At 31.6% G+C, this 27161-nt stretch overlaps 1 protein-coding gene across 1 annotated transcript; it reads right to left on the reverse strand.

Moving 5' to 3' along the window:
* Positions 1–1080: 1080 nt before the first annotated feature.
* Positions 1081–27161, reverse strand: LOC127290387 (homeobox protein goosecoid-like). Its single transcript, XM_051318894.1, has 3 exons — positions 25679–27161; positions 15861–16150; positions 1081–2218 (listed from the first exon to the last, which is right to left on the reverse strand). The coding sequence occupies exons 1-3, from the start codon at positions 26190–26192 to the stop codon at positions 2051–2053; spliced, it is 972 nt and encodes a 323-aa protein (XP_051174851.1). The 5' UTR covers positions 26193–27161; the 3' UTR covers positions 1081–2050.

Raw genomic sequence — 27161 nt, forward strand, 5'->3', positions numbered from 1 at the left:
AATACTGGAATTTAGCAGTAATTCTGTATTTTGCCAGTACAAATAATTTCTTCAAATATTATAAAATAAATATTTTTTTGTATTTGTTCCAATTACCGAAATTGAATGAAATTATTGGTTAAAATAGAGTTTATTTGATTCAAATATATTTTTTCAGTGTAAGAAAAATAATATGAGAACTTCATTAATTCCGTAACATTATACTTTTTGTAACTCTAATACTGCCGTCCAAAGTAATTTTAATTTATTCACTTTTGAGAAGCTTTGATGGAACATTTAAAGAACTTAACCCCTTCACTGTTAAAGAAAAAATTGATACTGTGGTCCCAAAATGTCCACAAATTTTTATGAAATTTAGTATAGAAGGATTTTTGGGGTCTCTAAATTAAAAATAAAAAAAAAATCATTGTTTTTACTTGTTTTTTAATTATTTATTAGTTAAAAATAATAAATGATTATTTAATTATTACTTAACCAAATATCATTGATATCAGTAGTATGCGCATAATGATATAAAAGAATTTATTTTGCAATTTAAATAAAAAATTTCATTTATTTTGTATTAAGATGATCACGACTCAACGTATATGACGCTGACAGTGAAAGGGTTAAGCAAATATTTTTGCATTTTCCGCAAATGTTTTTTCAGTGAACTGCTGCACCTCCCCAATTTTTGAAAAGTCCAAAAACGCCTATTTTTTACAGTTTCATACTTGTACTACATGTACATCACTACTACTAACTGAATTTTAAGTAAAGAAAAAGTAAAGTTTTTAATTTCAAATCAACTTTGTTTAAAGAATTATTACCTACATTGAGAGACATTTAGCGCTGCACCTCTGTGGAATGGATAATCCTGTATTAGTGGCGCTACTATATATGTATATATGTACTCGATTTTAGTTCGCGGCGCTTATATGAAATTGAGTTAAGCAGCGTCTACAATAAGCGCGTCGGACGTGGACGCGGACGTGTACCTAATGAGAGAGAGGGGTACGGAGATATACATCTTACCCCTCTCTCTCATTAGGTACACGTCCGCGTCCACGTCCGACGCGCTTATTGTAGACGCTGCTTTATGATCTGTTACTTATTTCGCATCGCCGGTGTATTGTACTAAAAGTCTTTCAGTGTAATAAAAAATTAAATTTCTGTTTATTTAAGTAGACGCAAAAATTTCTTTCAGGCTTGTTAAAAATTTAAAATTTTTAAAAAACGACATTTGTCATTTACATTTTACAAGCCGAATGTTCGCAGTTTTGTATGAGCCTTACCCAAAAATACCCAAGCAATAATCGTGTCTAAAACAAGTTGTAGTATGTGAATTTAATTTGAGTATGTTAAGCAACTAGATTTAAGCCAGAAAAAAGACACAGAACAAAAGAGCCACATAGGTGTCGCCATATTCTGTCGTTTAGCATTAAATTAGTTTGATATACAACAAAATATTTTTTTCTATGACATGAAACATACGCATAATCTACACAGAACTAGTTAAGAAAAAGTTAATAACTGATAGTATATCATAAAAATTTCAGTTATTTTTTAACATCATTTATTTACAATAGTTGCATGTAGAAATATTAACAAATTATTTTTTCGGTGTACAACAAAGCCCTAAAATTTTTTCAGAGCCGCGCGATGCTATGGCATATTAAAAATTTCACAGAAATAACTTTCAGAACGTTTTTTTAGTATGGCCCATTTTAACGTATACATACATACTAATTTTTTATCTTAACCTTAGAACGGATGACTGGGTGATTTGGAACATACCAATCGAAGTAATAAATGTCAATTTTTATAAATTGATATTTTTTTGTTCTACATTATTTTTACTTTATTGAAAACTGAATAATAAAATCGTTTTCCTTATTAAAAAATGAAACAAATTTACTATATAGAAGTTGTTTTCAGAAAAATAGAAACCTTACACACACGTTTCAATCCTGGGGTTATAAAGTACCCCAGTTATCCGTTAGAGGATAAGAAAATTAAGTTATCCGGTTAATTATTATTTTTAGTTATTTATTTAAAATTTTTAAAAAGACTACGCGACCTCTAAATCAGAACTGTCAGTATCATGATCATGGTTTCTATTTAAATTAGTGTTAGTAATACTTTCTGCTGGTCTCTGGTCAAGCTGTAATTTTCTTAGTCTTTCTTGTTCTTCTCTTTTCTGTTTTCTCCACTTTGCTCTTCGATTTTTAAACCATACCTAAAACAAGGTTAAATTTTTTTTAATTTACTTAATAAAACTTTTCACTCAATTTACTTGCGTGTGTAAGTTAAAGAGAAAAGTAATTGAGCGTTCGAATTCTATAACTCATTGCTCTATATACACGCGACATTCGAATTCCCCTATATACTTCAGCCAGCCGCTACAGCTACAGCCGTAACAACGAACGAGTCATAGAATTGGATCGCTCAATTTAGAGTGAAGTGATAACAGTAACGGTTACGTTCAAAAAAATTGAATTAACCTGTGCTTGATTTTTCAATGCCAAAAAGAAGGGGAGATCAGGGACAGCTGATGATACATTTTAGAGAATTATTTGTTTGGCAATGTGATTATATAACAACAGATATATTATATTATATTATATATAGCTCTTATATTATATATGTAGTTATGAAAAGGCATTTTTACAAAAAGAAGCATTTATAGAACCGGGCCGGTACCAACGGCGGACTTGCCGGTACCGGCGTAACACCGCTATTTCCGCCGATCCGGTCAACAATTATAACTCGATTAATACCCGGCCCAATCGTTTATTAGTACCCGGCCGGTACTATAATAAACAAAAGGTGCGGTACCAGACCGGTTAAACTTTATTATTGTAATACTTTTCTGCTGGCGTAATGCTGGCAGGGTATTTGTTTATTTTATTATATGGACATATTTATATTAATTAATTCATTATTATTTCTTAATTAGGAACAGAAAATAAAATGCTGAAACAGAGTTACAATCAAAAACATTATAAACAACTAATTAAAATTTGAAGACACGAGGAATTGAACTCCGGACCCTTCGGCTGCAAAGTCGATGCCACATCCACTAACCTTAACCTGCTTATGAAAAGTAACTGCAAAGTGAGCTTATAAACTAAAACTGAGAACAATTTTAAACTTTATTAAACGGAATGCAAATAATTTTACTAAAAGTTATTTTTGTAGACTATGTCATATTAATAAACCGGCCCAAGACTGACCTGATAAAAATAAAATAATAAATAAAATAAATAATAAAATAAAAAAATTAAGTTAAAAAAATAAATAAAGACCATCTCGATGCCAGTTACCATTACCGGTACATGTCCATATTTACCGCCGGCCCGGTACTTTGTCAATTGTCATTTAACATTTGGCCCGGTTATACCTACTATTTTCCCGGTATACCGGTATATATCCGACTTTTCTGGCTGGGGCATGTACATTGTTTCAACTGTCCTTATCAGTCAGTTGATACAGAAACCGACAACCCTCTAAATTGATGTCAAATAACTGTTTATAATTATTTTTATTCACCCAAGCAATACGCAATATTACTTTATTAATATCAAGGTAATATTACTTTTAAGATTCGTAATATTAATCTTACATTACCTAATCTTTATTAAATAAACTCTCTGTAAAGCATGTAATATTACTTGAATATTAACTCAATACAGCCCAACCTCTTTATAAGCTTCAAGGTCAGTTGAGTCCTCGACAAGTCCCCCACTCGAAGCCAAAACAAATAGAATCAACAACAACCTCTTTATAAGCTTTTGATAATTTTTGACGTTCGCTTGCGTTTGCTTAATAGGAAAGTGTCGCAGTAAAGCTTATAAAGAGGTTCCAAGCCGTAATACACATACACGTCGTATAGTAGGGCCCCCCTACATTTGTTAACTTCTTCCCCTAACCGCCCTTCGAACAGTTATAAAGAGGTTGGGCGGTAAAATGACTTCCCGAAAAAAAATCTATAACTAGAAACTATACATATACCCGAGCAAAAATTTACAACCGGCGCAGTGTTGCGCCAGTACTGGCAATTACTGGGAAAGTACTGACCGCCAAAATTGAATCAATACTGGCATATGTTTGGGATGATCACGTTTATTAGTAATGGCTTAGTACTGGCGTTCAGTACTGGTTCACTACTGGAATTTAGCAGTAATTCTGTATTTTGCCAGTACGGGCAAAATTATAGTAACCAGTAATAAGCCAGTACTGGTAGATATTCAAAATTCAGAGTTCTTTTTGCTTTTTACATTAATTGAGCTGCTGGATCAAAGAACCAACTCATATCATTAACTATTAATAATAATAAATTATTATAATAACTTTTAAATTGTTATTTTTTTATATTAACATTTTACTCTTTATTTTATTATTCAAATAATTTCTTCAAATATTATAAAATATATATTTATTTGTATTTGTTTAAATTATCGAAATTGAATGAAATTATTGGTTAAAATAGAGTTTATTTGATTCAAATAAATTTTTTCAGTAGAAGAAAAATAATTTGAGAACTTGATTAATTATGTATTTTTTTATTAAAAAGTTTTAATATTAAATTTAAATTTTATAATTCCGTTAACGAACCTATATTGCAGTAATCGAAAAGAAGTATTAAAATAATTTTTAAAAAAATATGATGTAAATTTAATTTCTAACCAACAAAAATACACAATTTTCACGTCTATGAAGGTATTACATATTTGAACCGAAAATCTTTAAAAATAAAATAATTTGACATTTTTGGTCCTGTGGAAAATAATTTTCGGCGCTGAGCGTCAACGCCAACTTCATGGAAGTCAATTTTTATAATTGAATTAATACTGACCGAGTACTGGTTTGCAATTACTGTCTCAATAATACTGACATAGTATTGGAAAATACTGGCATGCCGGTATTGACTTGCAGTATTAGCATAGTACAGAATTTAATCCATATCAGTACTGAGTCAATACTGGTAAGCCAACTGTCGGCCAGCCAGTATTGGTGCATGATTGCGGCTGTTGTCAATATCGGCGTTTGACAGAAATTTTTGCTTGGGTGTGTTTCTTTAGAATAGCAAAAAATTTCGCTGTATGTGTATGATTAACCATTTCGGAAATATTTCATTTGCTATACAATAATTGTCCCGCGTTACATTTGGTCATATATAACTTTTTTTTGTGGGCAACTATAAGGCCAGTCAATAAAGACAAAAAGTGCAACTAATTGCTTACAGATTTTTCTAAATGGATTTTGGTAGTTTGGAGGAATAGTATAATGGCCCCATAGTTTGCTCTCGATTTCCGGTTGCAGAAATTGTTATAAACAATGGTCAAAGTTGGTGAAACGTGGTTTTTTGTTGCTCGTTACTTTCTTTTAAATTTTAGAGGAAAAAGTTGTTATTAAAAAGAAAAGGTATTAAAAATACTTTTAAACAAATAATCCGATTTTAACTTTCGACCCGCCATTTTGTAGGTATTTTTAATACCTTTTCTTTTTAATAACAACTTTTTCCTCTAAAATTTAAAAGAAAGTAACGAGCAACAAAAAACCACGTTTCACCAACTTTGACCATTGTTTATAACAATTTCTGCAACCGGAAATCGAGAGCAAACTATGGGGCCATTATACTATTCCTCCAAACTACCAAAATCCATTTAGAAAAATCTGTAAGCAATTAGTAGCACTTTTTGTCTTTATTGTATGGCCTACATATGTGACGCTCCACGAGAAAAGGGACCTTATGCGACAAAACAGAATTATACAGGAAAGGCGTTTAAAATCGAACGTTATGATTGGCTGAGACGCGCCAGGGAAAATCAGCCCCACTATCTTACTACTACATCGTTCCTACGTCTCACGGATACAACAAGTATTCTAGTAGTAGTGGTAGTGGGGATGGTTTCCGTAGTCCGTGCTGGAACGCGATTGACATGGTCATGTTTAAAGCTTTATTACAAAAAAAGTTATTAGAAAAATATTATTTTTGACATTTCTATATGAAAGAGCAACTCAATTACTATCGATTCGCATATAAAACAGGAAATTAATTTTTTGTCGCATAAGGTCCCTTTTCTCGTGGAGCGTCACATATATATCCCAAATCATTTAAATTTAATATTTTCTAAACTATCTACTTTTAAAAGAAATAAAAATTTTCTCTTGTAATAGGTATAGACATTAGATGGCTTATGTATATATTTAAGATCCTTATCCAATCGTTTTCTAGAGAAAAGCTCCGTATTACTAATTCTAGACAAATATGAAACAAATTCTTATATATTTATTTGACTGCAGGTGGATAGCAGGTATATGTTGTCTTAAAAGACCTAAACGTTTTGAAAAAGAGAATGCTTTTTCTTTACTACCGCCGCATCGACGTGCGGGTGGTCTACTTATACCACTGAAAGTTTTTCAACATCAATAACATAATTTTATAAAAAATATGTATTCTTTTCATATTATCAATTAAATAACAGCGAGTTAAAATTACCTGCTTTTAATCGTTATAATAATTACACACTCTAGAGAATTGCTTTATCGCAATTGTGACTATTTAAAAAGCATTTTCTGTTTATAACTATAGTAAAAATTGCCTTTTCCACAGAAATAATTGTCCTGTGTGCATTGCTTTCGTTACACAACATATATATATTTTACATTCTTCTCTTTCTGTGCATAAATATAAAATGTGTACTAACAAAAAGATGAATGCCGTCTCGCCCCCACTTTTTTTGTTTAAAAAATTGTTAATAACTTTTTATGGTTTAATTCTACAACGAAAGTATACATTTAACAAAACTGTCATTATGTCTTGACGTATCGCATTATTATTGGCTAAACTCAAAATTCGCCCAACCCTCCCCTATATATATCATAGCTTTAAGAAAATCTTTTTTACTTTAAAATAATATTTGCGAAGGTGTAGATTTTTCATGTCTAAAGCATTAACTATTTATGAGCAAAAAACAATAAGCAACAACGCAGTGAATGCTGATGTAAATTACTATGAGCATATAATAGTACAAGCAAGTCCATTATAACTAAAGCCTTTAATCTGGTTTGCAATTAGCCCTTATTGTGATAGGTACATGTGCATTAGAGCGGCAAACAGTCAAGCGTTCCGGGCCGCACCGTGCGTGTCAGCCGAGCAAACTTTACCTATACATACATCGTATACTTATACATCATGGGTTTACATTTATGACATTTATTAATCGTCCCTAATATACTCCGAAATACAAATATGTGTTTGTCAACCTGAAACTTAATACATTAACGGCCTCAACTTAAAACCAATTTGTCAGCTTCACTTCCGCTTCTGCATCTCATTCACGGCAAAAATAACATTCAATATCAATAGCTTCAAAAAAGCATGCGTTCGACATAAGTCTGTTTCTTGCGCACTCATATATAGGTATAGTGACGCTACAGATATATTTTACCTATACTGATGTGTACATATATGACTATTCATTTTTTATTCTTCACAATTTAAACAAAGAAATATTAATTTAATTTCTGGAAATGCGCTATTTATGTAAAAGTTTAACGTGTTTTTACACCATTTAAAATACGGCTGTGACCAGTACCTAAAAATTTTTTTAGTTTAAACAAAAGGAATAAAAACGAAATTTGTCAAATTATCATTTGTAGAAAAACTATTAACAAATAAAAATAAGACTCTAACCAGCGACTTGCCATTTCTCTCATTCGAATACACGGAAAAAATTAATTCAGTAGATTTTACAGAACTATCACGGAGTAGCGGATACAGCTCTTTACGAAACTGAGTGTTGTAAAATGTCACTAAATATTCAGGATAAACTTCAGAAATATTCAGTATAAACAATGAAATTTCTGTAGTTTATCCGAAAATATCCAACACATTTTACAAAACTCTGTTTCGTACTCCGTCACAGTTTTGTAAAATATATACTAAATTAATTTTTTCCGTGTAAAATGTAATTGAAATAAGTGTTTATGATTTTTTATTTTAGGGTGAACAAAAATTTCCAACTTTTTTAAATCGAAGAGATATTTGCTCGGCAATATAATTTTAATTCATTTACCTAAACGAGTTTTGTTTTAAATTTTTACGCATTAGCTTTGAGCTTCACCCGTCAGTAAGATATCCATTGTTAATATTAATAACTTTTTTAAAGAACCTAGGCACCTGTCAGTTAAATTAAATTCGAGACACGCTGAATATTTTGACCGTGCCCAAATCAGGACCAGTTTGGTCAATTCGGACCGAACCCGGTCTGGATGAAACAGGGAACCCAACCATAGGCGCATGCCACTTTGCCGAATCTGGCAGCCCTGCCAGAACCCGACCAGCCCTATCTTTTTACCCTCTCTAATCGCTATTGTAAATTTGCAATAATTGTAAATATTTATCTATAATAATTAATAAATAAAAATTAAATTTATTCAATTTGTATTTTTATCTTTCAAAAGTTTTTTAAGTAACTGTTAGTAATATATATGGGGTAAAATTCCTGTATCGTATTAATTGTAAGTGAAAAAAAAGTTGGTCGGATCGGACTGTAACTTGCACATAGTTTGGACCTATATGGGTGAGTACTTTAACCACGAAGTATTGTTAGGTTTTTTCAAAAACTATAGGAGAGGAAATATGGGGTTAAATTTTTTTGAAAAATTTAAACAGTGCATTTTTGGTAACTTTTAAACAGAAAAATGAAAAAAAATTTAACCTATATGTTTTCGAAAGGGTTTTTTTTTCTTTTTTGAAAATCAAGAATACACTGTAAAAAAGTACTAGAACAGTACCTATTGTAAGTGTCAAAATGGAACCTAAAGCCAGTATTAAATTAATACCTTTCTTTTTACAGTGTACCGTTTTGGAGCTGCGCCTAGACATTTCGGGAGAGATGGCCAATTGCATTTTTTAAGAAACATTCATTTTCAAATTGTTATCATTGCAATAATTAAAATATTTGTTTGTTTTTTCAAAGTATAATGTTCACTGTTTAATTAGCAATAAAAATTAATACATAAACTGCTTCCGTTTTATTTTTATTGACATTTAAAAAAAGTATGGCCATCTATCCCGGACTTACCCTATTATTTTTCAAGGTATTAGCATTGCAAATTTTTTGACAGTTTTTTTCATTTGATTACAACTCCATTATTTTTCAAATTTTTTTAAATATGCTAAGAACCTTTTATACCTCAAAAACATTGAAGTATAATAAAAAATAAAAATTGAAAAATATCAATTTTTTAAAAATAAAAAAAAAATTTTTTTTCTCTTAAAATATTTTTACAAATTTTGGGACCTTATTAAAAATCTATACAAATTAGAGTGAATATGGTAGAGTTAGCGGAAGGGTACCCCGCACTACCCTACTGAAAATTCTCATGTATAGGATCTTATATAGGATCTCACATAAATTTATATATTAAAATCCACATAAAATCCTATGTGTCATGTAAGAAACTATATAGGATCGTATGAAAAATCATATAGGAAATTGAGACATGATTTGAAGTGGGATTCGATGTAAATTCTTATAAACGTATTCTTAAGTAATAAATTATGTAAATTCCTATGTGAAATCCTACAATTTTTTCTTGTCCCATTTTTTCCTTCAATTTCTTATGTCAATTTCCTTCGTGTTTTCTCATTAAAAACATACTAAAATTCATTGCTCAATCCTAACCAGAAATTTTCCTATATCAAATCATACATCACATCTTTTTTCGATTCTTGAATAAAAAATTATTACAAAAAATCTGCCATGAAATCATATTAAAATTCCTCAAGTGGGATCATATATATGATTGATTTGAACATAAGAAATCATATAGGATTTCATGTAGATTCTGAAATATCTATATCTAAGATTTCAAATAGAATTATATAAAGGAAAGAATATAAGATTTCATATAGGAATTTTCAGTTGGCAGACGGCAATTTATAAAAATTAAAAAATATTTAATTAAATATCAAATAATATTACTGCAATTCATCTGAAAAGTAAAAAAATTGTGCTTTGCAATACACCTTCTGAGTTAGAGTCTCAGCTTTTATAGTATTCAAGACTGATCTGAACTGTGAGAAAAAAAATTATCACCAACTGAAAATTCCTATATGAAATCCTATATTCTTTCCTTTATATAATTCTATTTGGAATCTTAGATATAGATATTTCAGAATCTACATGAAATCCTATATGATTTCTTATGTTCAAATCAATCATATATATGATCCCACTTGAGGATTTTTAATATGATTTCATGGCAGATTTTTTGTAATAATTTTTTATTCAAGAATCGAAAAAAGATTTGATGTATGATTTGATATAGGAAAATTTCTGATTAAGGATTGAGCAATGAATTTTAGTATGTTTTTAATGAGAAAACACGAAGGAAATTGACATAAGAAATTGAAGGAAAAAATGGGACCAGAAAAAATTGTAGGATTTCACATAGGAATTTACATAATTTATTACTTAAGAATACGTTTATAAGAATTTACATCGAATCCCACTTCAAATCATGTCTCAATTTCCTATATGATTTTTCATAGGATCCTATATAGTTTCTTACATGACACATAGGATTTTATGTGGATTTTAATAAATGAATTTATGTGAGATCCTACACTGATTGTGAGAGACCTTTTGTACTGCAGCGGAACAAGGTAAGTGACAGCAGCGCCACTATGGCCACCTCTGTTTTTTGGCAGACAGGCGCCCAAAAATGTACTGCAGCAGCTCAAACGTATATAGTCTCGTAGCTTACCAACAGAATGCTCCGCAGCCGCCTGTCGAAAGTCGGCTACGGTGCAAAAGGTCTCTCAGTGTATATAAGATCCTACATGAGAATTTTCAGTAGGGTAGCCTTAGCCACAGAGAGAAGGAACTGATCTGGACGAAATTTCGTCGCCGGGTAGGTAAACGGGGATGAGTAGGTGGCGAATCGTGATCTGTTGCTAATGTTAAGGTATGCATTAATTGAAAACGGCGTCCACGCATAGTAGAAATACTTGATGTGGACACACCTTAAATTCTAATGAGTTCATCTTCCAAGACACAGTCTTTTTCATGATGTAAAGAAGCATATATGTTGCATCAACCTAATTATCCATTAGAGATTAAAAGCAAAAGCGGAATGCATTAAACGTATATACATGGCTATATGTATATAGCTTGTAAGGTTACATCGTATTAGGCTTTCGAATAAACTTAATGGAACTTACAACTTCCGTCCTAATAGTATAATGTTACATTAAAACGTTGTATAAGTTTACAACCTATATTGTAGTATAAGCTTATACTCGGTAAGAAAATGACATATTTTGTAAAGTAGTTTAGAAACCCCGACAGGGTTTGTGGAATAAAATTTTCCTAAAAATTTTAGCTTAGGTTAACCTTAGAATAAGCTTACCCATCAGACAGAACTTTCCGTACAGGCATACCTCTTATAAGACAACTTCTAATAAGACAAATTTCCCCTGTCGTGTTCTTCCCTAAAACTTTAGATACATATTGCGTCATGCGGTGCATATGGCTGACAATGTAAACAGAAAGAATTGTCAAAACCTATCAAAGCACAATAGCATAAACATTAGGCTAATTTTGGGTACACAGTTTTTCTTAGGATCTCAAATTGAGACCATAAAGTGTATCAAATAATGATATGTTGTTGATAATGCAACGTTTTGATGCTGTTTATGGTCTCAATTTGAGAGCCTCAAAAAAACTGTGTATGGAAAAAATGCAAGAAAGAAATTTATGATTACTTTTTGTAATTTCTACTATTTTTTATATTAATCTCTTTATTTGTTCTAACATAATTTCCAATAAAGTCCAACATTATTTTGAAATAGACCGCCATGCGCAAACGGTCACTACGCATCAATTTCTCCTCACGCGAAAAACCTGCTTTAAGAGAACCCCCACTAAAATTGTCTTATGAAAGGTTTCTCTGTAATTAATCAAAGTTGACGATCCTATATATACAAATACAATACTTGATTTCTTATAGTGTGCCCATACTGGTGAAAACAGTTCCGGTTTTTTACTGGTTATTAAATTAATAATGTTCTATTTCGAAACTAAATGACAAATATTTCGAATTTTTTATTGATGCTGTATATTACCTTTATTAGAAATTTTTAATTGACTTTTCTTTATTATTTTAAGTTGATATCAATTGTCCTAAAACAGTATACGGAGAAAAATGAGTTTGCTATTATATGAATATAGCTAATTTTTAGCTATACAGTAGCTAATATTTAGCTGTTACAGCAAACTATTTTAGCTATAGTAGCTAATTTTTAGCTGTATTAGCTAACGAAAATTGCTGTCCATATAATAACAAATAGGGTTAGCTAAAATAGCTAAATTTTAGCTAATATGGCTAACTTTTTTTCTCCGTGTAGGGGAGACCGGGGCTAAAAGTGCAGGGGGTAAGTTGTGCCGATAGGAATATCTCAAAAACAAAATTTTTTTTTTTGAAAACTGGAAGTGAGAGAAGTATTGTTTTACTTATGCACATCTTTGGCAACTATTTTGATTTTGTCTGCTTCACGGAATAATTAGTTGTTAGTAATTTGGTGCTTTGGCGTCACTTACGAGCAAGTTTTCATGTTTACACTTTTTGGTCTATTTTTTTCATTTTTAAAGATATCGATGCGTATTTTTTTAAAAAATGATCCAAATTTATCGAGGGATTCAATGGTGTATTGATCTTAACATTTAATTTATCTAGTTTTTTAATATTTGATAAAAAGTGAGTATCGACGCAACGAAGTTAATTGTGCCTTTCGCTTGGGGCTGGTTGTGCAGCTGTCAATCGCTATACATAACCATAATCTACTATTGCCTCGTTTGTTCGAATAGTTATTCCAACCCGAAATTAAGAGAAAAGTGGATTCAATGCATCGTTTACAAAAACTGGGCACATTTAAAATGTATGAAGGGTAAAAAAAGGGTCAGTTATATGTGTGTCAATTGTAATTTCAATAAATCGCATTCGGAATAAGTATTCATGTCTTAAAAATTATTTATTAATCAGAAAGTAGAGTTTTTACAATTAATTAACGATACAAATAATTATTTCAAAAAATATTTTGAAAGATTGACTAATTATGTAATTCTAAAAATTAAGTCAGAAATGTTTATTTATTTACAAAAATCTATAAATGTTACGATTGTTGGAAAAATCCTTTGAATGTTTATAATAAAAATACTTATTACGAAAACTATATTTTATGTGACTGACTATGTTTATTTGTAGGGGAGACTGGGGCAAACCGGCCATGTTAACAGTTGTAAGGCTCTACACGGAAAAACTTTGTTCAAGAATCATTCCTAAATTTATTCAGGAACTGAGAATATGAGAAAAACGCTGCAAAATTTACAGAAAAATACAAAAATCATTCAAGAAAATACTTGTATTTTTATTATGACATTGGAAGACTTCTTGTTAATGCCGCGATCGGAATATCTCAGTCACTGGGCGTTGAAAGTTTCTTGCACTGTTTTAGAAGACACAGTACAGTAACCAAGCACTAGGCAGGGATTGGTTGCGTCAAATATGTTTCCAATGCATAATACCATAAGCTGCTGAGGTATAGCTGAGAGATGTAAAGCGGAGTTTTTGGACTCTCGAGGACGTGGGATCGAGTCCTCCCCCCAGGCAGAAATCGACGACCGGCTTGGTACCGGGCCGGTACCAAGGGCGGACTTGCCGGTGCCGGCGTGTGATCGGCATTACCGCCGGCTCGGAACCGGTCCAGTCAACAATGATAACCCGGGAAATATCCGCCCCGGTGCCGGTAAACCACCGGTCCGGCACCTTACCGGTAAACCATCGGCCCTGTACCGGGCCGGTTCTTGTTTTCAGTGTTTTCGTACCGGTTTATTGCCGGCACAACACCGGCAAGATACCGGGCCAGTGAAAATGTAGACACCGGCCCGGTACCGGCAATTGTGCCGGACCGGAGCCGGTCCAGTCAACAATGATAACCCGGGAAATATCCGCCCCGGTGCCGGTAAACCACCGTCCTGATACCGGGCCGGTTCTTGTTTACAGTGTTTTCGTGCCGGTTTATTGCCGGCACACCACTGGCGACGCGACGTACCGGGCCAGTGAAATTTAGACACCGGCCCGGTGCCGGTATTTCTGCCGGCCTGGAGCCGGTCCAGTCAACAATGATAACCCGGGAAATATCCGCCCCGATGCCGGTAGTAAAAAAAAAAATTATTTTGTTACTTTTCTGCCGGCGTTATGCTGGCACGGTGTCAGATTAGTATATTTTATTAAAAACACATTTTTTCATATATTAAACGTTAAACAATATTATTTATTAATTAATTTAATTGTAAACCCTAAATAGAATGCTGAAACATATGAATTATTATTAATTATTAACGAAAAATCTGAAGATGTGAGGAATTGAACTCAGGACTCTCGGGATGCAAAGTCGACGCCGCATCCGCTAACCTAAACCTGCTTATGAAAAGTAAATGGAAAGTTTATGTATGAAGTGTGACACCAGGACCAATTACAAAATGTTCTAAATTAATAGAAAAAACCTTTTTGTCCTACCTGCACGGAAAGTGTGTTATTTCGTGCACTTGAGGCGGTCGCAAAGTAAGTGATTCCCGCCCAGAGATGGGGTGAGCGGGCGCAAAGTACATTCGCGCCCGCTGACGTCATAGAAGCGGGCGCAAAATACATTCGCGCCCGCACCATTAAAAAATGTATTGTTTTCATTTTTTGTGACATAATAAACATACGTAATATACGTAAACAACTAATTATTAATTTTATAATTTTAATATTTTTTTTTAATTTCATATTTCTTTGTGATTATACTAACCCAGATAACACGTAAGCTTGCAGCAACCTTGCGGCAAGATTGCCGCGCAATATTGCCAAACTTGCACGGCAAACTTTCCGCAAACTTCAAATGTCCCACCTGACCCAAGCTTGCATGGTAAACTTACCGAAATATTGCTCAGTAAGCCTACCGAAAGATTGCAGTGTAAAGATACTGCAAGATTGCACAATAAGATTATCGCAAGATTGCTTTTTAAGATTGTATGGTAAGCTTATTGCAAGGTTGGTTCAAGGTTGCCAAATAACCTTACTTTGAACCAAAACAAATTATCATTTAATTTCTTCTTAGAATATTAATATTCATTTTAACAGAAATGATGAAATATTTTGGATTATTTTTAAAATATTTTATTACTAATAATGTTTAACGTCCGAGAAGTATATTAATTAGAAGGTTTCGTATAAATAAAACGATAACATTCAGACCATTGTTGTTTTAATAAATGTTTACTCCAACGTTTTGAAACCTAAATAATTCCCTCTTCAGGGAGTGAAATTAAATTAGATGTTAAGTCATAAAGTTAACAGTCATTTGCGGTGTTAAATCAAATAAAAATAAAAACAACCTTAACGTTAGAGATAAAACTTTTATTAAAACAACAATGGTCCGAATGTTATCGTTTTATTTTTACGAAACCTTCTATTTTATTATACTTATATTTAAACAGATATACTGAAATGGTCGCGATATTCATCAGAGTTACTGAACTGAGTTTCGTACTTTTTCGTCTCATGTGTCTATATAATATATAATTGTGGAAATGACTACAATCTTATTGCCGGCACATTAAAATTTCCTTAAAAAAGAAATTTAAAAAAAATAAATTTCATAAAATATATAATACTCTGGCACATATAACAGCGATTTCTTATAATATTTTTGAGTTCTCCACAAAAAAGATTTCAGATATAGTGGAAAGTTATATTTTTATAAGTTTTAATAAATTTAATAATAATATTAACAAATTAAATTTTTAATAGCATTTATTTACCTCAATTCTTTCTTCTTTGAGGTCGACCTGCAGAGCAAGTTGTTCTCTGAGAAGAACATCAGGATAGTGAGTTTTGTCAAATGTTGCTTCTAATTGTTCAAGTTGTTCTTCAGTAAAAATTGTTCGATGGCGTCGTTTTCTTTTTGCCATTGGTCCAACTCCTGGTGTACTTGAATTTATTTGATAAGGATGTCCAGTATGATAAAAAGCTGGCTGTCCATGCAGTGAAACTCCTGCAGCTGCCATTGCAGCCACATATCCTCCTGGGTATAATCCTGGATATGCTGCGGCTGGAAAATCAAGTACTTTTCTTAGAATGTAAATGCTTTATAATTTTATATTATTCAGTGAACAACTGTATGACAATTAATAAATAAAAAAGAAGCAAAAATTAATCTTTAGATTATTATGATATAGTTATATGGTGAATAAATATTTTATTGTGTGTAATGACGACTGAAACATCAATGATTTGTACAAAAGACATATGCGATCCTCTTTAACGTTATACTTTAATAAAATCAGTTCGAATGCATATGTTAAATATGCATGCTTTCTTAAGAACGCGATACACTTATCAATTAAAAATTTATTTGTAAAAAAAATTTCAAAATATATATTATTATTTTATAATTTTTTCAAACAGTAAAGAAAAGTAAAATCTAAAATGTAATGTTGACATAATAATAATAGAAAATATATAAACAGTGAATTTTTAAAATGAAAAATTATTTTAAGCGGCTTCAACTGTTACATATTAAAAGAGAGTGAAATAGCGGACCCAAGGCTCAAGGGACGTTTTAGCACAAGTCTTGAAGAATAAAGCTGCTTAAATATAATGTCTCGTCGAGCAATGGTGCGCTAGGATCTTTCTCAATGGTTAAATATATATGTATATATCAGTTTTTTCGAACTCCCTTTACTGCAATGGGTATTTTGTGCTGAATTTCAAACTGCCCCGCAATCATTCGTCCGTGATAGAAACGGATTCCAGAATCTCAACATTTGCAACTAAGTACTCAAAAGAAAAAAGGGAGATACTTTTAACACTCTCGTGAGATTTATAAAAAGAAACATTCGGTGAAGGCTTTATAAAACCTCCATAGGGATTTGCATCACTTACAACATCTAAACTCTTTTCTCTCTCTCTCTCTGATAATGTGCTATTAAATCAATAAAATTTCTGCTATATAAAAAAGCAAAAATATTAGTCCAGCCAGTTAGCATTTTTAGATATTTTAACTCAGGACCTCAATTTTTTTTGCTTAAACCATACATTTTGGGGTAAAAAGTGCCTAAATTATTAGGTACTTAAAACTCCTACTGGTACCTAACATTTTTTTAAGAAGTAGATGCAACAAATCAATTTTTTCAAATTGACACCTTCCATGACATTTTAACATAAAAATAGGGTAACTGCACCAGTGGTGGATCAATTAAGCCTACTAAATTTATTATTTTGACTTTAAAGGTGTACAGATTTTTTCAGATGAAAAATATAGGGTAATCTTTACAATAGTATGAATTAACAAGTCTTCCAGGACACTATCGTGTAGTTTTCGACCTGCTTGTAACGTTTACACCCCCTAACACCCACATTCAACAATAAAATGACATTGCTCCAGTCGTGGATCATTTACCCCTTTACACTACACAAAAATAACTTAATGATGTAAATTTTTTTCCAAAAGTATTCTATATGGAAAGAATTGATTACTTTCTACTCTAAAAATTAAAAAAATTTAGACTAAACAATTATTTTTTAAGATTTCATGTGAAAAAGCATAAAATCAACAATTGTTGTATTGCTTTGTTTTCCTAAATATTTTCAAATGATTTTATTTCATAAAACTTATCTATACACCTCCCCTAAACGATTGAAACATTTAGTTCAATTAGAAATAGCTTATTTTAACCTTTTTAACGCTGTTGATCCACCATTGGTGCCTGATCCACCACTGGAGCATTTACCCTAGTTATCATAAAAAAGAAAGTGTATAAAATTGTGAGTAATTTGATAAAAAATTAACCTTCCCTCACAGCATGGGATGTCCAATTTTCATCCCGCGATATCCCTGAGACATCCCAGGGATATCCCATGAGATATCCCACGGGACGGAAATTTGGATATCCTGTGGACATCCCCGGGAGATCCCAGGAATATCTCTGGGATATCCCCCGCGGGATTTATTTATCGCGCATGTGCAGAGAACAAACATATGATTGTGTTCTAAGATGGCGGGCTAAGGCCTAGAGTGTTGACGTGTAGGATAACGCGTCCTTTTTTTTTCTTTTCTTTTAAATGTTTTTGGTGTTAAATCAAGTAATTTCTTGTGTTTTCGTTAAATTTATAATAAGTTTAGTGTATATTCAATAAAATTTTTCAAAAGTTTAAATATTTTTCATAGTATCAAGTGTATAAGTAAAGTAGGTAATGCAATAGTGTTCATGTATATATTTTTAGTTATGATTTTTAAATAGCAAGTTCTTTCCGTGAAAAATTAATAAATATAAAATCAACGTTTGTTTTGTGTATTGATATAGTTTTCAAACAGTTATTTTATACATGCTGATCACCAAGTTTTTTTATATAAGCAAGTTTCAGGTTATGTTGTGAGATGTTTTGTTCTCTCATAAAAATCGTACTGTTATTAATTTATAAATTAAAAAATCATATTAAAATAATTTCTAGAACAAATATATTTTTGGAAATAGTTGTTCTTTTAATATACATAAAAAATCATTGTCGCTTTTTTCTTACTGTAATTATAGTATTCCATTCTGAAGCATATCCTGCGGGGAAATCCAACGGGATGTCCCTGGGATATCCCATCATCCAACATGATATCCCTAGGATATCCAAGGGATATCTTTTTGTTGAGATTTTTCAATTTTTTTCAGTTTTTCCAATATATCTTTGAAACCAATGATTTTTTAAAAACGCATGACTAACAGTAAAGTTAAAACTATAACTAAATTCCTGACAATTTGCAAAAAGAGCAATGTAATAGCTCTAATAGTTTCCGAGATATACAGTCTCTCAAAGTTGACTCTTTTGAGATTATATATATATATATATAATGGTAATAATATATGAGATTGTATGTAAAATCTCAAAAGGGTCAAAGATATATTTGAAATAGAACATTGAAATATATTTATTTGTGCTTTATTTGATGTTAATAAATTTTATTTTGTACATTTAAGGTTAAATAAAATTGATTTTTTAGAATCTATAAGGTACTCTCTAAATTTAAATCAGCGGAATCTCGCTGATTCTCAGCCATCAGTATACCACTGATTCCAATCAGCTAATATGCACTGATGAATTAGTGGAATTTCACTGATTTTTCAGCGTATATCCGCTGATTGGTACCAGTGGTATACTTATCGCTGATTCAAATTTAGAGAGTAATATGCCGTGCAGAAATTGCCCTATTTAAAATAGGGCTTTAATCAGGGCCTATCCTGCGAGTATATAATCAAAACACCGATAAGAAAAAACAATGACATAAAATCGCTTGTTCACGATCAAGAGACGAATTATTTAAAATTGAAAAATTGGTGACATCATGTCTATCAATCACTGCGAAATGGTATTAAACGAATCTTGACGAAATTTGCTTATAGTGTGTGCATATCGTCTCGTTCTCGGGCGCAGCCCTGCTAATTATATAAGGATTTAGATATAGAGAATGCTAGAATATAAAGATTACTATTTTCTGGATGAAATATGTTCTTTTGATTCAAATTTTTTGCATTAAACAAATATTTATTTTATTATTATAGTCAGGTAACAATAATTATTTAAATTAAATAAATTTTTTCAGTGTATCAGTAAAATCGTCATCATTTTTTACAATAGATTTGGGTCCAATATAAAATAACAAATGAAGTTAAAACAAGGCTGGCATGCTGCCTGGAAGAACCAATTCTGGGATGCACGCCTTTGACTTAACCATTTGTATTTTTGTTATGTATTCCCAAGTAGCACGATATATCAACCAGATGTCACGGTGATATCACCGGGGAATATCACCGTGGCATCAGGAAAATGTCAAAATGTCCGCCTTACGGTGACATCGAGGTGATATCATGGTGACATCAAGGTGATATCACAGTCATATCACGGTGATATCATGGTGATATCACCGTGATATCATGTTGATATTTTACAGGGATTTAAAATTTTTAATACATAAATAAAAAAAATAATAAAAAATAATTTTTAAAAAATTTTAAATCCCTGTGAAATATCAACATGATATCACCTCGATGTCACCGTGTGATATCACCGTAAGGCGGACATTTTCCTGATGTCACGGTGACATTCCCCGGTGATATCACCGTGATATCTGGTTGATATATCGTGCTACTTGGGTTTGTTATATACACTGAGAAAAATGTTTAGTCAGAGCAACCAAAATTTGGTTGTGCCAACAAAAAAATTTTGTTGGTATTTAAGCAACCAAACTATTGTTTGAGTCAACCAAAAAATTTGATTAAGTGTTTTTTGTTGGCATAACAAAAATGTGTGGTTAGCTCAACCAAATTTTTTTTGTTAGGTCAACAAAAATGTTTGGTTGATCAAACAGTTTTTTTTGTAAAATTAAAAATTTTATTCTACCTTATCTCTTTTCTTTTTATCTTTTTTATTTATTTCATTATTTATTTATTATTAATTGAACATTGAATTTATATTTATCCAATTGAAATATTTGTGGACTTTGAAAAATCTCATCTCCGCCTGGGATCGAACCTCTGTTTTAAAACTGAAGATCGGGAGCTCTGACCACTGGACTACCCATCCTTGTGAGAGATTTAAACTAACTGTTCTCTTAAGCTATGAGCTGAGAGCGAATCAAATTATTTGGCTGTCGCAACCAAATTTTGGTTAGGACAACAAACGATCATTTGGTTTTTTAGACCAAACTATTTTGTTGTGTTAACCAAATTATTTTGTTATCGTAACCGAATTTTGGTTGGAATTTAAAAATGTCCAACCAAATAATTTTATTGGCCTAACCAAATCTTTGTTTCAGCCAAACAAAATTTGGTTACATGAACCAAAATTGCCTAATCAAACAATTTTGTTGCAAACACTTAATTTTTTTTCTCAGTTTATCTGTTATAGAGATCAGAGCTGACATTTATCGTAACATGCTTGTAACATGCTATAAGCTTGTGACAGAACGTGTTACATCTTGTTATATAACAAATATATAACCATTACGTATTCGTGTTTGCTGGGCTTGCACGGTAAGCTTCCCAGGAAAAAATTTCTGTCAAACGCCGATATTGACAACAGGCGCAATCATGCACCAATACTCGGTCAGTATTAATTCAATACCGAATGCCAGTATCCAGAAGAATTATGAAAATTGACATCCATGAAGTTGGCGTTAACGCTCAGCGCCAAAAATTATTTTTCACAGGATCAAAAATGTCAAATTATTTTTTTTAAAAAGATTTTCGGTCCAAATATGTAATGCCTTAAGAAATACTTTTTAAGGTATTATGTGAACCCAAAACTTTTTTAAAAACGATTTGTTATTTTTGGTCCCGTGAAAAATAATTTTCGACGTTGAGCGTCGACGCCAAACTTCATAGACGTGAAAATTGTGTATTTTTGTTGGTTAGAAATTAAATTACATACATATTTTTTTTAAATTATTTTAATACTTCTTTTCGATTACTGCAATGCGTTCGTTAACGGAATTATTAAATTTAAATTTAATATTAAAACTTTTTAATAAAAAAATACATAATTAATCAAGTTCTCAAATTATTTTTCTTACACTGAAAAAATATATTTGAATCAAATAAACTCTATTTTAACCAATAATTCCATTCAATTTAGGAAATTTAAACAAATACAAATAAATATATATTTTATAATATTTGAAGAAATTATTTGAATAATAAAATAGTTTTTTTTCGAAACCTTGAAAAATTGCTAATTCAGTGTACTTTTCATTTCATTATAATTGTACTTATTTTTTCATACAATTAGTTAACTAAAGTATAGTTACGAAGTTTAATACATTAATTTACCATTTTCATAAAGAAAACGACAAATTTTTATTTTCTACGCAAATGAGAAGTGCGAAAAAATGTGCATGGTTTGTTTACATTTCACATGTTGGACATATCCTAAGACATATAAGGTTAAGTCCAAGTTGTGAAATGTAAACAAATATGAAAATGTAAGGAATTATTGACGAACGTGTGCACGCCTAGGTTCTGTACCCAAAAATGTTTGTAACAAGTTTTTTATACAAAATTTTTGCTGTCTTTTTAACTAATATCGTTGCACTTCCATCAAGTTAATAATACTATATATTTTATAGAGGGTAAGGGAGGGCGCGTGGGGTACAGTAAAGAAAACTGCCTGGTTTTTTTATAATAACTCTGTCAAAATGCATTATTTAGACAAACCTACAAGTATAAACTACAGTAAAACCCCATTTATCCGAACTCGCTTTATCCGAGGTCGTGTCCTAGTAGGAAATTCTGCACATTATTCGAGCGTTGTCCGCGTCATTCGAGTTATTTTTAATTTTAGTTTTATGTAAATATGTGTTTGTTTCTAATAAATTGTTGAAATTATTATGGAATATATACAAAATTATTTTCCCGTTTGTAATAAATAATTGTTTAAGTTAAATTGCAATAAATATTTAACAATTCGGATTATCGAATTCGAAAAACTCTGAGATATAGGTCCGAGTTCTATACAGTAACTATAAAAGTCATTAAAATTCTGAAATTTTGAGAAATTCTTATCTTGAAAACGGCTTGCTAAAAAAAATTTGAAAAAATTCATGAAAGCTAGTCTCATTTAAAAATTATTATGTCCGTCTCTTAACCTATAAACACTTAGGTTTTTAACCTAAGTGTTGAGGTTATGTTTGAGGTTAGGTTCGTCTTAATCTATGTTTCTGTAGTTTGACCTTGAGTATTGATGTTATGTTAATTTTTAACCTATATGTTTTTGACATATAGTTATAGTACAATCCTGGAGACAGTAATGAGCCATTCCACGTCAAGAGGTCGCTGGGTTTGATCAGAACTAAAATACTAATATACAGATATACAGTAAATTCCCGCGTAGCATTCAATCCTCTGAATCGAGCCAAATTTTCAACGGTATGCGAGTTTCAATGCTGCGCGAGTTGAACGGTAGGCGAGTACTGTGAGCTCCTACGTAGCGTCGAAATTCTCGCCTAGCATTCATTGTTGAATCAGCGGCGGCAGCGATATATTTTTATAATATAATAATGATAATGATATATATATCTAACAGTTTGACAAATTCAAAGAAACGAATTAGAGATCTGCCTGGTTTACCCGCAAACATGCCGGTTTGCCCAAAACTCGACTCTTAATATATATATAAGTGTTTATCATGATGAGGAAGCTAAATGGTCATGAAATGATAAAATTTTTAACTTGTTTTAATATGTCCCAGACACCTATATATGGCCATCTTACCCTACATTTCGGGAGAGTAATATGGTCAATTGCTATGTTTTTTAAAATACATTAATTTTAAAATTGTTATTATTGCAAATTTTAAATATTTTTTTTGTTATTTCGAAGTATAATGTTAACTGTTTAATTATCAATAAAAATTAATACACAAAAACTGCTTCCGTTTTATTTTAACTGACATTTAAAAAAAGAATGGTATGCCTAGGGAGATAATATAATAAGGGAATTAATCTAATGTGAACTCACTATTGGAGTTGATTTTTAACTCGAAAAATTTTACTCCCAACTCCGGTTGCCATTATAACAATCCCCACATTTTTTACAGTAAAGTACAATCTCGGTAAGTGTCGGGTGGTCGGGACCACAACATTTGATAAGTGTCGTATCATGGTGTCTTCCAATGCTTATATTGATATATAATATTCTTCTCGGATATAAAAGATTGAATAATAATTTAATAATATAATTAGATTAAAATTCAATTCAAATCCAACACATATCGCGATCCGACACTTACCGAAATATATGCGTACATTCACCTCAACTTAATAAGCTGCCAATAAAATTACAGCGTGTAAGTATATATATATGCAGTGAAGTTTCAGTGCGGCTTCTATAGAGAAGCTTATACAAAGAGCATGACTGATCATGCTCAAAATACTCTCATTTTATGTCCTCTTGTGAATTTTATATATTATACGATTAAAAAAATGCATCCCTTTAGTTTGAATCGGGCAATGTCGATAATAGCCGATGTAGCGGATAATTTTCTAATAAAAAATATAATTTTGGATACCCAATCAACTGCCAAAGTGAATATAATTTGGTAATATAAAAAAGTTAACATTATATAGTTGACAATCAAGTGTCTGAAACCGATTAGATAATGCGTGAATAGAAGATAATATTGTTTTGTTACAATCGATTAATGATAATTTTTTTATTGCAGATAGTCCGATCGCAAATCGTTTATATAACATATCCCAAAATCGGGAAAGTTCTAAATAACATTTAGAAAAACAAGCACAAAAAATGCTAAAGTTTCCGGCACAAAACTTAACGCCAGTATAGACATATTGGTTATCTATATATTTATATACTGTTAGAATCCCTATACCAAAGAATGTATTGGCGCAGTTGTCAAAAATATAGATAATGATTTTTATACTCTGGGTAGGTATTAACTCACGTAATTTAATAATTTTATATCTTTCTCATTTCATTAGTTATTACTTTATATTTTCATTTTATTATTTAATATAATTATATTATTTTTTATATGAAATTCTCATGGCACATTTAATAAGCAATATGTGCGAACTGAATTTCATCCATGCGACGAAAAACTTTTATATGTTGAAGATATTTCGGATAAATTTTGATATTGCTCAGAGAAGCTGCTGCAAAAAACAATCGTTTCCTGTGCACGGGTACAAAAGATGCAATTGTATAACCGCCGGATGTGCACAAAGTAAATGCAAGTATTTAAGAAAACAATAGAAAGTGTAACTCCAAATGCCATAGCAGCCTTTCTTGTAAAAATAAATAAATAAAATAAATTGTTGCTTAACAAACTTTATGATGACTTTATATTGTAATACACTTTATATTGCTAAAAAAATTATGGACATTGTTATACATAGTAAAAGTACAATATTTATAAAATAGGAAAATCTATTTAATAGATTACTTATAACGTTTAACAAGTTCAAACAAATGTTTAATCTAAAATAGGCATATTTCTATTTTCATTTTCTTAAGAAAATTGAATATTTTCTATATATAATAGTTAAAATAAATACTCTGTTTCAGAGATATTGTATATTCATTTTCTCTATTCATAATATATATATATATCTTTAGTATATAGTTAAATATCATAGAAAATTTTATTTTCTCTATTCTAGCGAAAATGAATTATTGCTAAGGCGATATTAACTATATATACTTATAAGTATTCTATCAGAGATTATTTTATATAGCTATAGTCTTATATACAAAGTTTTTTAGCGTGTATAATTCATTATAGTATAGTAAACGGGCATTATTGTCAAAGTTTTGTGAATATTATTGAAAACGTCAGGGCAATGTCGACAAAGCCCGATTCCGGGCATTGACCGCATCATATATACATAAATTTTTTGAAAACAATGTTTAAAAAGTCGAATTTATAAATGCATGCTACAACATATATAACTTTAATCTCCCTGAGAAAGCAATAATTATACAGATGTAATAAAAAAAAATGTTTGAAAATCACCTTTTTTATATACACTGGCATGATTCGCAATGAAAAATGTATATCGACAAATAAATAGACTTACCTAGAAAATCTGCAGGCATAAATGCCAGATGATGAAGTTGTTGTTGCAGAGGATGCACAGTTGGTGTTCTATTGGGCGAACTAATAACGTCTGTACTTTGTATAATTGATACATTTGTTGTATTGGAGGATGTGACTGTATCAATTGGCCTTGGTGCTAAAATGCTGTCAATTGTAAACAAAGACGCAGGTGTGCTCAAATTTGCAGAAGAACTAGGCCTTGATGACTCTCTTGGCATGAACCTCGCCTGTTCTGTATCAATAGGACTTTCTCTACCTCCTGAGAAATTTCTTTCGTGAACTTGAAATTCGTGATTTCTAGAAGAGCGGTGAGAATTGGAATGAGAATCCATTGCAATTTTTAACTTGTGTTCAAATGACTCAGGTGAATAATTATACAAGTATCGATGATTATATCCGGAAATACCAGGACTATCATGCATTAAGGGACTCGAGGGTTCGGTCATTGGAGAACGTGACCTCGGGGAATCACTCACATAAGCACTTTCCACCATGATACAGTTTTATCACCTAGTTCGATAAAAAGTCTATTACATTCCAATCAAGTATAGCGTTTGTTTCTGTGTGCACAATTTCATTGCTCAAAAAGAAAATTCATACAAAACTGCAAGTTGTAGTTGAAAATTCTTATTGCAAAAGATGAATCAATTAAATGCGTAAAACATTTCATCGTACTATGAAAATCGAGTCTACTTGTATTGACCGTTAGAGATTTTATTGTTTATTGGATTCATTCCATTTTTCTTGTTATGTGAACCTGATTGACAATATAGTGTTTACCACAAGAAGAAGGCATTTTTATTCCAATATCCTCATTTTTCAACGCAATCAATTCGAAAAGTATGTGAAAAATCTCAAAACAATAGTAAAGTTTGTAATAATTTTCGGCACTCTTTCTCACACACTTTTAAATGTTGAACAATTAGATTTCCAAGAGAAGATAAAAGAAAAGAGACTTGCTCTTGATCGGTAAATTGTGGTCCGGTTACTTGACTGAGTGACCGAGGGGTGCGAGTCTGGCCTGGCAAAACGTAGAGAATTGAGCTGCTCCAAAGAACCGTATAGTAACCGTGGAAAGCTGCCTCAGTGGCGGTAGATCTACTGGTTGAGAGGCGTGACTAAATGCACAATGCTCCACCCAACTCCATTTAGAGCACCATTTTCCCCTACGTACTCCCAGGAATCTGAGAGAGCAGGACCATCCCTGTCATCCCCTAAAAAGAGCGATCGACATCAATTTCGCAGTGACAGAAACCAAAGTAGCAGTGGGGATATTGTTGATACCTCTGTAGGGGATACAGAAGGCGGATCTCATTCTACTCACAATGAGCTGTTTTGCGAGGGATGGAGGATTTGTTGGGTTGGAGGGTCGGAAGACATATTTAACGCGCATAACTGGCATGGTACGGGTGCATATTAGAGATTTTACTTCACCCGCGTTCGTCTCTATACAATATACGCAT

Source organism: Leptopilina boulardi, unplaced genomic scaffold, assembly GCF_019393585.1.
Source record: "Leptopilina boulardi isolate dan_hultmark-lab unplaced genomic scaffold, ZJU_Lbou_2.1 LbouV2_64, whole genome shotgun sequence".
Taxonomy (NCBI): Eukaryota; Metazoa; Arthropoda; class Insecta; order Hymenoptera; family Figitidae; genus Leptopilina; species Leptopilina boulardi.